Source organism: Henckelia pumila, chromosome 4 (assembly GCF_033568475.1).
Source record: "Henckelia pumila isolate YLH828 chromosome 4, ASM3356847v2, whole genome shotgun sequence".
Lineage (NCBI taxonomy): Eukaryota > Viridiplantae > Streptophyta > Magnoliopsida > Lamiales > Gesneriaceae > Henckelia > Henckelia pumila.
The window spans coordinates 41,301,974-41,315,106 of record NC_133123.1 but is presented as its reverse complement, the minus strand read 5'-3'; the positions used below and the strand labels follow the sequence as shown (position 1 = coordinate 41,315,106).

The following is a 13,133-nucleotide window of genomic DNA, read 5'->3' as shown; positions in this document are numbered from 1 at the left end:
AGTGCGTAGGACGTTTCCGGAACGACGATTGGACGAAAACTTGACAAAACGTTCGAAAGTTGGCTATGGAAGCTTGAAGGTTTCTGCTGAAAACGTGAGAATGGGGTGGAAGGAGAAGGTGTCGGCTGATGGAGTTAGAGTAGGATAGGTTTTTGTTTTAAATTTTGATAATTAGAAATAATCTAGGATAATAACTAACATAAAATAATTAAGTAGATAATATAACATAAATATAAGATTTTAAACTTTTAAAAATACAAAATAATCTGATATAAAAGATAAATCCCGAAATATAAATTTAAGGGATTTTTAAACATTAATAAAGGTCATTAAAATGACTTATTTTGGCTAAAAATAAACTCCTAAATAAATATATACTTAAATACTATAATTTTCTTGACAAAACACCTTAAAATATTATTTTGAGGCTCATAAAACTCATAAAATATTTTTGGCTAAAAATATTTTGGTATCTCGTCCGTCCACGTTCCCGTCTACGCGATCAAAACAATTAATTAAAATACTAAAAATCATAAAAATCACTAATTATGGGTTAAATGCTTAAAAATAAATTAAATCATGCACAAATAATTCACATAATTATTTAACCCATAAATCTAAAATTTAAATAATTAAATATCCTAATTATGCATGCGGATTTACGTATTTAAAAAATACCGGGTGTTACAATTATTTCTCATATTTTACAAAGATTAATAAATGTATATAATAACAATAATAACAAAAATTAGTGAACTTAGTGCATAAGAATTATTTTACTTAATATTTATGATAAAATATTATAATAATTACGATTTAAGTTGAACAGAAAATAAACAAATATTTATATGAATAACTGTTAAGTAAACGAAATTACATGAGAAATATTATTAATAAATAATACAGCACAAAAAATTCAAAAATACAAATTTAGGTAACATACCATAATTTCACCAAGATGAAGTTCTTGATAAATTATACATTCTAAGAATACATTCCAATTAACTTCATAGAGCCGAAGATTTATTGTTGTGCAAAAGTTGATATTTGATACACAACCAGGAGCCTTCTCTAAGTTCCTGTTCGCTCAAAAGTCAAAACTGATTCTCCATAATGATATATCATAACTAGGAGCCATCCCTAAGTTCCAGTTAACTCAAAACTGATCGTTCAGAGTGATATATTCCAATAAATACAACAGAATCGGAGCACTCGGAACGAAGAATCACATTTCCATCACAGGCGTATGTGTACGTATATTGTGTTTGTATATGTTCTTCGCAACAGGAAAATGAGTTGGTGATCTGTTTTGATCCTCGATCTTCTTTGACAACAAACCAAAACTGTGTATCACTGAAACACTATTTCATTCAGAGCTTGTCGGCTCGTCTTCACTGTCATCACTGCACAAAAGGAGCCTCAGTTATGTCGTGAGAATCTAGTTTCTACAAACAGATTTTATGATTACAAATATGTCCTCACTCGAATCCTCGGATCACATAACAAGAGATGAATGCAAGTTACAATAGCAATGGATATAGAGATGGCCCATTAAATGTATCTTCAATATAAGGGCACTCCAGATATAAGTAGTGGCTCAGCCCCTGTCAATATCCAATACCTATTGATATGGATACATTTCCTTTTCAATTGTCACTTCTTTAGACAACATTTCTGACACTTGAGGTCTATTCATCGGCTTCTGGTTCATTTAATTAGTGATTGTACAGCAAATTTATCAAGGATCTGATTCGGTATTCACTCTAATGATGCATCAATAATTTATTAGGGATCTGATTCAATCCCATTTTCAGGGGCAAAAACCTAAAAAGGATCTGATTCAGTATTCTCACTCTAACAAGATCCTATAAAATAAAACATGGCACTTCACCTGTATTCCGGGAGCTTTGATATTCTCCTGGCATCTAAGCCTGTGATATACTTTTGTGCAGCTTGTACACTTTCTGTGCCTGGATGATGAAAGAGAAAAATGGGTGTTAAAAATTGATTCAAAGCAAAAATGTATTGTGGAAATACTCTTGTGCATAAATATAGAATCACCAACCTTGGCTCCCGTAGCTGATGCAAAAAGTAATCAAGATGCATATGAGGGAAATGGAAAGCAAGAAATACATACCCTTGACCAATTGAAAGCTGTGTAGTGCACATCTTTCAGCAGCCAGCCTAACAGGGGTAGATCCATCCTTCAAGCATTCAGCAAGCACAGGACCAAATAATGAAGCATGAATTATGACTGCCTGAGGATTAGCCTGCCAAAAATATTATTTATGAGATTTGTGAAGGATAAAGTACACAATTCGCAATTTAACACAACTATTGCACTATTATTGACTAAACTAAGCCCGTGCAATATATGTACTTTGGAGACTGTCTTCACGGTACTTAAGGCCCTTCTTCTGACTTCACTCGAGTCATCTTGCATGGCCGATACCAAAGAAGTCAAGGTTGCCAAATGCATAGAGGTGTTAGAAGGCTCAATTCGGACTTGGTAAAGTAAAAGTCTTCCCAGAGCTCGTACTGATGATTCACGAACAGGGAACTACATAAAAAATAAGTATTAGATCCACAAGACAAGCATTTTTATTAATTGCGCCTTCTAAATGCTTGAAGTTTTTGTAAAAACATTTTTAGCGCAAAGTCAACAAGGTAGTTTATACCCTTACAATACATTCACAAGGGATGTTGTTTGAAAATCTGATGCACTATCGCCAGGTATACCCAGTGTATTTGTATTTCTAAATTTTTTATGGTTTTTTTAACCGGTAAAAAAGGATCATACTCCTAGTAGGTTCACACCATGCAAAAGAAGAGATCAGTTTGCAAATTATATGATTCACAGTCGATAAATTCTGAGGCCATTACAAAATATCCTTTAATTTAGCAACAGAATAACAGGTGAATATTCAAGTTAGAGAAGTAGGGCATTACCTTTTCATCCTTCAAACCACTTTTCAGGCAATCAACAATGATTGGAAGCAATGGAGAGCCATATATAATGGACACATTATGCCTAAGCATTGAAGTTATTGCAAGTATTGATCCATGTCTCGTTATCCAGGAAGAAGAGGAGACCGAATCTGCAACTTCTTTGAGTACTTCAGAAATTTGAGTGTCGTCCAAGTACTGTTGCACAAATGTAGCATTGCTTATCAATAAGATCAACTTTATCTTAATAGTTAATTCAAACAGTCCGAAATTTATTCAAGCAAACAAATTCCAATGATCGAACATCAGAATAACTAAATTAACTATTTTACTTACAACTTGGCCTTGAAAACTACAGGCACATTAATAAGAGTTCGACATTTGCAGAAATGCGGTGCATCAAATAGATCGTTAATATAGCTTCCAAGCTATAGTGGAGGGTTGATTAATTTAAATGCAATAATATATGGTCAACAAGTCCTCCCTCACTCCAGACACCATCATGACCAACACCTCTCCACATACCTGCAGATACGCAATGATTTTTTATACGGACTGTCATGATCTTTTATGTCACACTTAGTCCCATTGCATTATTTTGATGTAATGTGAAAATAGTTCTTTCTTGTTTCACCCTTCGGGCATTCTAGCTTTTGGGAATGCTAAGTAGTTCAGCTTAGGATATCACAATCAGCAGAAGACCACCGTTACTATTAACATTAGTATACCAAACAAAGATGGAAATTTCAAATAAAAGGAAGTGATGTTAATGAAACAAAGAGTCTTGCTATTCACCTGAGATAAGATACCCAAAATGCTTGCAGCAGAATTTCGTATTTGATCATCTTCATTGTATATCATATCCTTTAGCAGAGTGTGAACACGAGTTACTACAACGTTGCTTAAACTTTTTCCAGCATTCTTGATCACACCTTCCAGAGCTGTTAAAATTGCCTCCCGAATTGCAGGCTCTGATGCCTGGTTAATTTTGATAATCTACATTATGTCATAGAGCTTCAAGACTAGTAATCAGAAAGCACAAAACTATGATCATCACCTGTAGACCGGATAACAAATCACCAACTAAAGGATCAATCCTAGTACTGAGAGCACTAAGCTTCCCGAGGGCTAAGGCAGCACTTGAACGAACAGTCCTGGAAAAGGAATTTATCAAGCAGAAATTAGTAGTTTCATTTCAATCTCGTTAGTACTTGCAGTGAACTAATCCCCAATCGATGGCATTCAATGTCTCAAAAATACAACGCTTGCTAGTAAAGCATGCGTTTCCACTTAACTATCAACCAATATTAGCTATTACGAACTTGGGACGTTACCGGAGCAGTTCAAGATATCGGGCAAGGGAACCATACCAATCATATAGGATATACCGGATTGGATTTTAGAAGCATAATTCAATCCGAAACCGAAACCCAAATAAATCTGATTTATTCATCATCAAAATCCTTTTTTTTTCTATTCCAACAAATATGTAAATAAAAAGTTATTTATGAAATAAACAAATATAACTTTTTATGAAATAAACAATGAAAACTTAAATATATTACGGAAACGGATTCAACAAGACTGTATTAAAATGTTTCTGGATCCATTTTCAAGCAACCCGATTCAATTCAACATTGATGCAAGATTCAATTCAATCCGGAACCGATTTCGACCAGATTCGATAAGCATCCCTATTATGAACTGACCTTGTGTTGTCTTGTAAACATTTGATGAAAGTTGTTTGAAGTTGGGGTAGAAAAGGCTTCAGCGCTATCCCACCCTTCTGTATCATGATGCTCAAAGTTGACAAAATTGCACTCTTTACTTGCCAGGGAAATCGATCACCTATGATTCTAATTAGTGGGCTGCAGAAGTAACATGCAAGATTGATGTCAACCCATCAAAGGTATTTATAAATATAGTATCTTAGCCATGAAATTGATAATTGAGAAAAAATAATAAAATATCTTTTGACAACAGAACACAGAAGTAGAGATCATAGCAAAAACAAAAAATATTTGAGCCAAGAGGAAAAGAACAAATCTTATATATGACACTAGTTGATATAAAACAAGGAAGTTGCATGATAAAAATTCTGACATCGAATGAGAACACATAGTATGGTAAATAAAAAAGTACGTAAGGTATATCCGACGCTTAATTAGCATTCCCAAGGAAAAAACCGATCACATGTCTGGTGAAATTGATTATTTTTTAGTGGAAAACCAAATAGATATTCATTCATTGAGTGGTTATTCAAAAAATTAGCTTCTTGATTTCCCAATCAAAACTTTTATCCTATTTACCCTGTAATTGGAATGACAAATTCTCTCAGTGCCTTTTCGCTGGTCACTTCAATCAACTCCCCAAGACCTAAAGCTGCTTGCTCCCTCAGTTCAGCTGACCCACTTACAAGACCCTGAAAAGGTAAAATTGCAGGTAAGCTCTTTTAATGAATAAAATTTTATAAAAAATTAAAAAATGTTTTGCACGGACAGACATGGCACCACAATGAGTAGAATCTCTCTTTTTATAGGAAAGAAACTATATAATAAAGAAATGAAAGATATTGATAACAAGTGGACCAGAAGTTCATGCAAAATGAGAAAAAAACCGAAGTCATGTTAGCCCAAAATAAGACTCTAATACCAAAAAGTTTCAACTCCGCATTCTTCAAAATTCAAAACGAAACAGTGAATTTTATCTTGTCCCAACAATCAGCAACCGTGTCTTCTGATTCTCCACTATCAAAGATCCTCCTATTCCTCTCCAACCAAACCAACCATCATATACAATGGACTACCACCATCCAAAAAATTCTACCCCTCCTACCCAGATTGCAACCAAGATCAGCAACGAACACATCCCTAGTTGATCTCGGGGATACACAAACCAGACCCGACTCCGCCAAAGCTTTGAACCAAAGAAACTCGTAAAGGGACAATGAATAAGCAAATGGTCCTGGATCTCCACCTCTTGCCTACACAACACACAAACTTGGGCATAACGAACAAGTGGGATACCTCTTTTGCATCCTCTCACAAGTAGGTAGTTTTCCAAGTACAGTAATCCACAAAAACACTTGAACCTTCGGCAGAATTGGAGTTTTCCATATAGTCTTTAAAAGGGTCCAGAAAGAAAGAATCAGAGGGATTTTACTGAGGAAAGCCCTGACGAGTTCAATACCCATTTCCTAATGTCATCAACTCCTTCAATCAAAACTACTTTGTCCAAGAACCCCAGTAAACACCAAATCAATCACCTCATCATCCCTCAAATCCCAACGAAAGTGCGAATTCCAACAATGAACGGGAGGATTGGACGATGATTCGGAATGGAAAAAGTGGGAGATAGGCTGATTGTGAACCAAACAAATTTGGAATAAAGATGGATAAAGCTCCTGAAAGGATGAGTCCCCCCACCATCTATCCTCCCAAAACCTAATCTTATTACCCCTCTTACCACAAGCTTCACTAATTAAAGAAAACCGGGTATATTTTCGAAATAAATTTCCAAGGGCTCATAAAAGTCGCACTCCTAGCTAGACCGCATCCCATCCGTTTTCCTGTAAACCATATTTACTAACCGCAATCTTCTTCCACGGAGACTCCCTTTCATTGCAAAATCTCCACCACCATTTTCCTAACAGGGCTCTGTTCCTCAAACAAATGTCACCGATACCCAAGCCCCCTTTCTCCTTTGGTCCACAAACTTGATCCCACGCGACCAAGTGACAATGGCATTCCCCATTAAGTCCATCCCACAAAAAATCCCTCATAATCTTCTCCATGGCCGCCACTAACCACCAGAAGTACTAAAAAATGACAAAAAATACATCGGTAGAGCAGTCAACACAACTAATATTAGAGTTAATCTACCTCATTTTGAAAGAAACACTTTCTTCCAATACACTAGCTTCTTAGACATCTTGAAAAATACAAGCTCCCAAAAAGAAACTTTTCAAGGATTCCCACCTAATGGAACCCCCAAATACATAATGGGCTAAGACCCTATCCCACAACCAATTTCTCTAGCTAATTCGTCCAAATCGGATCCTCTTCCTCGTGATTAAGCCTCAATAAGGCGTTTTTCCCCAAATTAATTTTTAATCCCGATATCTCATAAAAGGAGTACAGAATTTCCATCAGAAATTTAAATGGCTACGGTTCTTTACAAAGGGCAAGGGCGATGTGTCATCCGCGAATTGAATATGTGATATCTCCACCCTTTCTCTACCTACCTCCCGATCTCGGATGAGATCTAAAGTCTTTGCCTTATCGGTCATAGCATATACATTTAAAATCAAGTGATGCGAATAACACTGTAAATGGCCAACAACAATTTACAATGCGCCTTATCGGTCATAGCATATACATTTAAAATCAAGTGATGCGAATAACACTGTAAATGGCCAACAACAATTTACAATGCCAAAAATAATAAATGTAAAATGAGCCCTTCTCAACAAAAATAGGTTCAGTTTATCAACTCAGATGGAGAAAATTCCAAGAACTAGCATAATCAACTAGTTGTTTTTAAACCAACTACTCATACTTGATTTAAATAAACATTAAAAAAAAACCAATGTGATATGGTGCATCCCACTCAGTAAACATCATTTTGTTTTGAAGTTAAATAACCCGTTCATTACATCATTATTATATCTGTTCAGATATCTTTTGTATATAAAATATGATAAGACAAAATTCGAATTGAAATCTTTCCACTTGGAAATTTTTGGACCTATTTTATTTTTCATTAAATGGACATATCGACCGACTGTCGAGACAATTTTAAAAACAAAGTTGTGTCCGAAGCAATTGAAGCACATAAATAACTTGATAAAAGGAATTCAGAAAGGAGAAAAAAACTCTTTTTTAAGAACTCTGGCAATTAAAGGAGTTATGGCTTGCAAGCACTGCAATGAAAGGAGCTGTAGCAGCAGACCACAAATGCAAAACACAAGAAATGGGTGCACAAAATTTAAATAAATAAAAAAAAAGACGAACTGCACGTAAGAGTGGAGAAGCTAAAGGGGCATCTCAATTTATTGACAGACGAAAAATATATTCCAAAGAAAACTGACAAAAATTGTTTCCTTTGATAACCACCTTCAGATGCAACTTTTGACATATATAGTTCTAGCTCATGGTTTGCTTCCAATCAAGAGGTTACGCAGATTATTTTGTATCTGTTTTTTAGCGTGTGGATGGGTAGGCTTCAGCATGTCTAGTTACTGTTGATTGATGAATTTTAAGTGAAAGCTTCAGCAAATGAAAAACCAGAATTTATTCAACAGAAACACCATAAATGTCAAGGCAGCCCCTGACTACACTAATACACAGGAACGCAAGTTCATGTGCACCCCGCAATCACATATATATTTTGGACACAGCAAACTATGTTTTTCTTTACAGGAAATTGACAAACTTTTTTTTTTATTTTTTATCAGAAACATAAATATTGTTATTAATAAGTTAAAAGAGTTAAATACATATGTGGACTAGAGGTCCCCAAGTTCCTCTAGGAGTATAGCTTGAAGATTATGCTAATTCAAAACCAGATTCCAGACCCTATACAAATCTGAAATCGCAAAAGTTTGGAATTCATTTAAACTAACCACACTGCTACTCTCCAGAAGCTATTTTCAAATACTAAACCATATAAAGAAAAAATTATAGAGCAAAATATGTTTGAAAGAGGTATGTTGCAGTTCCAGGTAATTTTGGCAATTTTCTCATTTCTGTTTTTCTTCCACCCTATCTATCTCAGAGTAGTTTCTTGGTGTCAACAGAGAAGCTTTAACCAACAAATCTATTTTGAAATAAGTAAATCTCTACTTTCAATCTTTCACAGGTTACCCAGAAATACCTGAAGAAATAAAGGCAGGACAGGTTGAAGAGCTTTAGGTAGACAAAATCCAGGTATCAGAACCGGTCCTCCCTGTATTCGTAGAACATAATGTCACAAGTTCACCATTAGCAACACTTACTATGATTAAGAGAAATGATTGAAGCTGATGTAGACCCCCAACTGTAATACTATTGACAACAGAAGAATTAAACAGAAAATACTAGGCCATCAACTTTCTCGACATGTTGAAATCAAAAAAGCTAAAGTCTGTGTAGTTACTTTTTTCTTTCTTCGTTCTTTGTCCCGGGATGTTGACACTGCATCACGAACCAGCTTGATATATGAAGGAAGAGCCTCTTTAGGAACCGAACTAACAACCCTCAACAAAGCTTCCCAAGAAACCTGTAGAGAACATTGGAAGGTAAAAAGGGAACTTAATTTGATAATATGAGAAATATCTTTTACATACTGAGACCGTTGCAGAATCTGGATCACTGAGCAAAATTATCAAGCTAGATATCATGTTTGGTGCTTCATCAACCAGATACAGTTTGCTATTCTGGAAGAAGTATCCTATCAGATATGAAGAACTTCTCCTTATTGAAGCCTGGAAATATGGTTCAAATTAGAACTTTTTTATATGAATTTGGTAAAATTATTCTTCAGAGCAAGACCACAATATCGTAGATCACGTAAACCAAAAACCCTGCCTGACTATCTGCAACTCCTTTAAGAAGCTCTGAAATCAAAGACTCAACACCTTCCTCATCGATAACCAAGACAACTGTTTCTGCTGACTTCTTTGCCAATGGTTGAACATCCTACGATTTCAGATTAAAAGAGCAAACAATCAAGCTATTGGATTTAATAAAGGAACACAAATAACAACAAAAAGAAAAGCCAATTGGACAAAAAAAGAAGTGACTTTGACAAAAAGAAACGAAGTAGCTTAACATCATTAGATAAATAAATGAATATTAGGTTATGGACAAAATCAAACTAAACTGTTCCTCAGAGAAAGACAGAGGACCACGTACCTCATTGTCGTCACCCATAGAAGCAAGTAAAGCTGGAAGGACTGTACCAAGGTGGAGGCTAAGACCAGCTCCTGCAACCTCCGCCAAAGCTCCTAAAGCATGCGCATTGAATGCACTAGAGGAAAACCGAATATATTTGACAAGGCGTGTAAAGTACTATTCATACAAAAAGTGTTTAACCGCTAGGAAATGTTAGTACGTACGAAAGTGGCAGCTGAACAAGCTTAGGAAGTATATGAGGTAGCACAGCAGAGGTCCTGACACTGAAAAAGCAAAACTATTCGTATAAATATTGAAAGAAAAACATACAACCACTTAAAATAAGACCCGAAAACATACCTCAATATTTGTTTTAAGCCATCGAGAGCAGTATCAGAAGTTTGATCATCTTCCAAAGCATGAAGAAGTGTAGGAACAATTTCATCAATTGCTTGCATCCCAGCACTCTACATCATCACACAAGAAAAACTTAAAACCCAACTCTAATTCTCAATTCTATGCATTACAGCAGATACTAGGATGTAATGTAACACAGAAGGCATACCTTATACAGTGTACTGAATGCTAAACCTGCAGCCTCACGTACCTCAATCATGCTGAAAGTTATAAAAGAGGTATATAGTAACCACATCATTGCTAACCAATGCTCTATCATAAATTAAACAAAATGATGACATGCCTATCACAAAGAGCAGTCCTGATTGTTGGAATCAGCTCATCCATGAAAGTCAGTATCTGACTCTTGCCAGCACTGGCCATCACTTCACTGAGACCAACACAGACACCCTGCATCTCAAGTAAGGCATGGAGTTAAACAATAATCTGAAAACAAGAGCAAAGCAGGCTTTAAAATGCCCATAAATAGTATGTTAGAGCATTTGTAAGAAAGTTAGGCTAATAAGAAACATCAATACGGAAGCTACATCTTTATGCATTTCACTCGCTGCTTGCTTGCTGATAGCTTACTGGCAAACAATAAAGAAACATAAAACAGCTTCGTAGTTAGATACTACGCTTTCGGATGCTTACTCATGCCAATAAATTACCCTACTAATTGATTGTTCTTGTAACAATCTCCACGCGACACTACAACAATGTTTAAAACAACATGTTCTATGAAATATACTATACTATAATAAAAAAAACACTGAAAGCCCTGAATGAGTTACTTGGTTAATCTGCTAACTACTAATTTATATATCTGTGATTAAATAAACTCCCAGAGCAAAAACTTAAATATACAATCATCGACTCTTCAATGTTGTTGAAAATTCTTCTATTCCTCTCCAACCACACGGACCTACATATGCCATGAACCACCACTATCCAAAAAATTCTGCCATTCTTGCCAAGAAGATGTCCAATATCTGTAGCGAATAATTCTTGCGATGATCTTGGAACCACCCAGACCAACCTCATCACTGCCAAAGCTCTAGCCCAAGCCCACTCGTAAAAATACAATGAATCAACATGTGGTCATGCATTTCCCACTCTTTCCGACACAGCACACACCAACTTGGGCACAAAGCACATGTAAGCCACCATTTTTGCATCTTCTCCGAAGTCGGCAACTTGCCCAACGACACAATCCCCGAAAATACTTGGACCTTTGTTGGGACCGGAACCTTCCAGATAACATTGAAAAAGGAAAAAATGGGAAAGCTGCTACTCGGAAAGAATGACTCGAAGAAAGACTTAACTGAAAAGAGACATGAAGGATCCCCATCCCACAATCTGATATCGTCTACCCCTTCAATTAACCTTACCCTGTCTAATCCACCTAACAAAGCGCTCAACTCATCTAATTCCTCATCCCTCAGAACCCTTCGAAACAAGTCCCATGAGAAGGAAAAAGGAATATATTATATACGATAAAGATATAATTACAAAAAACGGACAAGAGGTCCGCGAATGACAAGAAAATACCGACTCCCTGATCATATCAACAGTAAGCAAAAGTCCAATCTCGAACATAGCAAAAGAAGAAATAGGCATAATGTGGACTGATGAAATCTGAAATAACGACGGATACAGATCCCGAAAGGAAGAATCCCCCTACCACCTATCCTCCCAAAACCTGACCTTGGTACCCCCTTTAACCACCGTCCTCACTAATTGGTGAAAAGCCGACTAAGATCTAGAAATAAATTTCCATGAGCACCTGAAATTAACATTCCTTGCTAAACCATCTCATCCATTCTCTTGTCACCCGTATTTACTCACGATGATCCTTTTCCACAACGGTTCGTCCTCGACATAAAACCTCCACCACCATTTCCCCAACAATGTCCCGTTCCTCAAACAAATGTTCCCAATTCCCAACCCCCTCTATCCTCGGGCTTGCACACCTGCTCCCAAGCGACCAAATGACAATGTTTGTCACCATCAGCCCCATCCCAAAAGAATTCCCTCGTAACCTTCTCCATCGCCTCTGCGAGTCTCTAATTGTATAAATACATAAGTGTTGGTAACAATTTTTCTTAATAGATGAGTGTGACACCGTGGATTACGATAACTCTCCAACTATAAAAAATCTCTTTATCTACTTGTTTCACTTGAATTTCAATTAAAATAAAAATCGTGATTTTCTAAAAATTTTCATTGCAGATTTTTTAAAAGCCAATAATTTAAAATAAAAAGACAGATCCAATGCTCAAGATGATAATAGAGCAACGAACATAAAGATGATAAAAAAATATCATTGGAAAAAGAAATCTTTTATGAGACGGTCTCATGGATCTATGTCCGTGTGACTGGTCGAACCGATTCATATCTTTAATGAAAAGTAATATTTTGGACAAAAGTAATGCATTTTTCACAAGTCAGGTCGGGTCGGAGTCGTCTAACAAAGTTGACTATTGAGAGACTGAGTTTTCTATAGGAAGAATTAGATACAAGTTATTGATATAAAAAAAAAAATCAAAATGGCAAAACACTTTGGTACTTGAAGCCATCTATAGAAGTTTACAAGTAACTGATATTCGACAATCATTGGATGAGAAGATTGTTGAATTTGGAGGTGACCAAATGTAAGTTTTACCCGGTATTCCAAAAGCAACCATTCAAGGAACAATTAATGTGAGTTTAATGAAATCATATTTGTACAAATAGATGCATCGTTTTAATTTTATCCGGAAACATTATGGTCAAATCTGAATCGAGGTAGTTAGAACAAACATATTATTAAATTACTTTTTTTAGACAGCCACTATTCCTCACAGAGCTTATTGAAACAATTCTACAACTTCTGCATGAAATATTTCTACAATGTGAGGTGATAGCAACATGAACCAT

General features: G+C 35.8%; 1 protein-coding gene across 1 annotated transcript in view; it reads right to left on the bottom strand.

Moving 5' to 3' along the window:
* Positions 1-833: 833 nt before the first annotated feature.
* Positions 834-13,133, bottom strand: part of LOC140864011 (protein ILITYHIA) — a 55,697-nt gene continuing 43,397 nt past the window's right edge. The window contains exons 43-60 of the mRNA XM_073267874.1: positions 10,519-10,625; positions 10,384-10,435; positions 10,179-10,285; positions 10,043-10,102; positions 9,840-9,954; positions 9,513-9,623; positions 9,272-9,409; positions 9,082-9,204; positions 8,821-8,892; positions 5,256-5,368; positions 4,656-4,814; positions 4,004-4,100; positions 3,742-3,924; positions 2,950-3,144; positions 2,381-2,560; positions 2,138-2,270; positions 1,892-1,970; positions 834-1,403 (exon numbers count right to left, since the gene is read on the bottom strand). Of these exons, the coding sequence (XP_073123975.1) occupies positions 1,367-1,403; positions 1,892-1,970; positions 2,138-2,270; positions 2,381-2,560; positions 2,950-3,144; positions 3,742-3,924; positions 4,004-4,100; positions 4,656-4,814; positions 5,256-5,368; positions 8,821-8,892; positions 9,082-9,204; positions 9,272-9,409; positions 9,513-9,623; positions 9,840-9,954; positions 10,043-10,102; positions 10,179-10,285; positions 10,384-10,435; positions 10,519-10,625 (2,061 nt within the window). The 3' untranslated portion in view covers positions 834-1,366. The remainder of the gene's footprint in view (positions 1,404-1,891; positions 1,971-2,137; positions 2,271-2,380; positions 2,561-2,949; positions 3,145-3,741; positions 3,925-4,003; positions 4,101-4,655; positions 4,815-5,255; positions 5,369-8,820; positions 8,893-9,081; positions 9,205-9,271; positions 9,410-9,512; positions 9,624-9,839; positions 9,955-10,042; positions 10,103-10,178; positions 10,286-10,383; positions 10,436-10,518; positions 10,626-13,133) is intronic.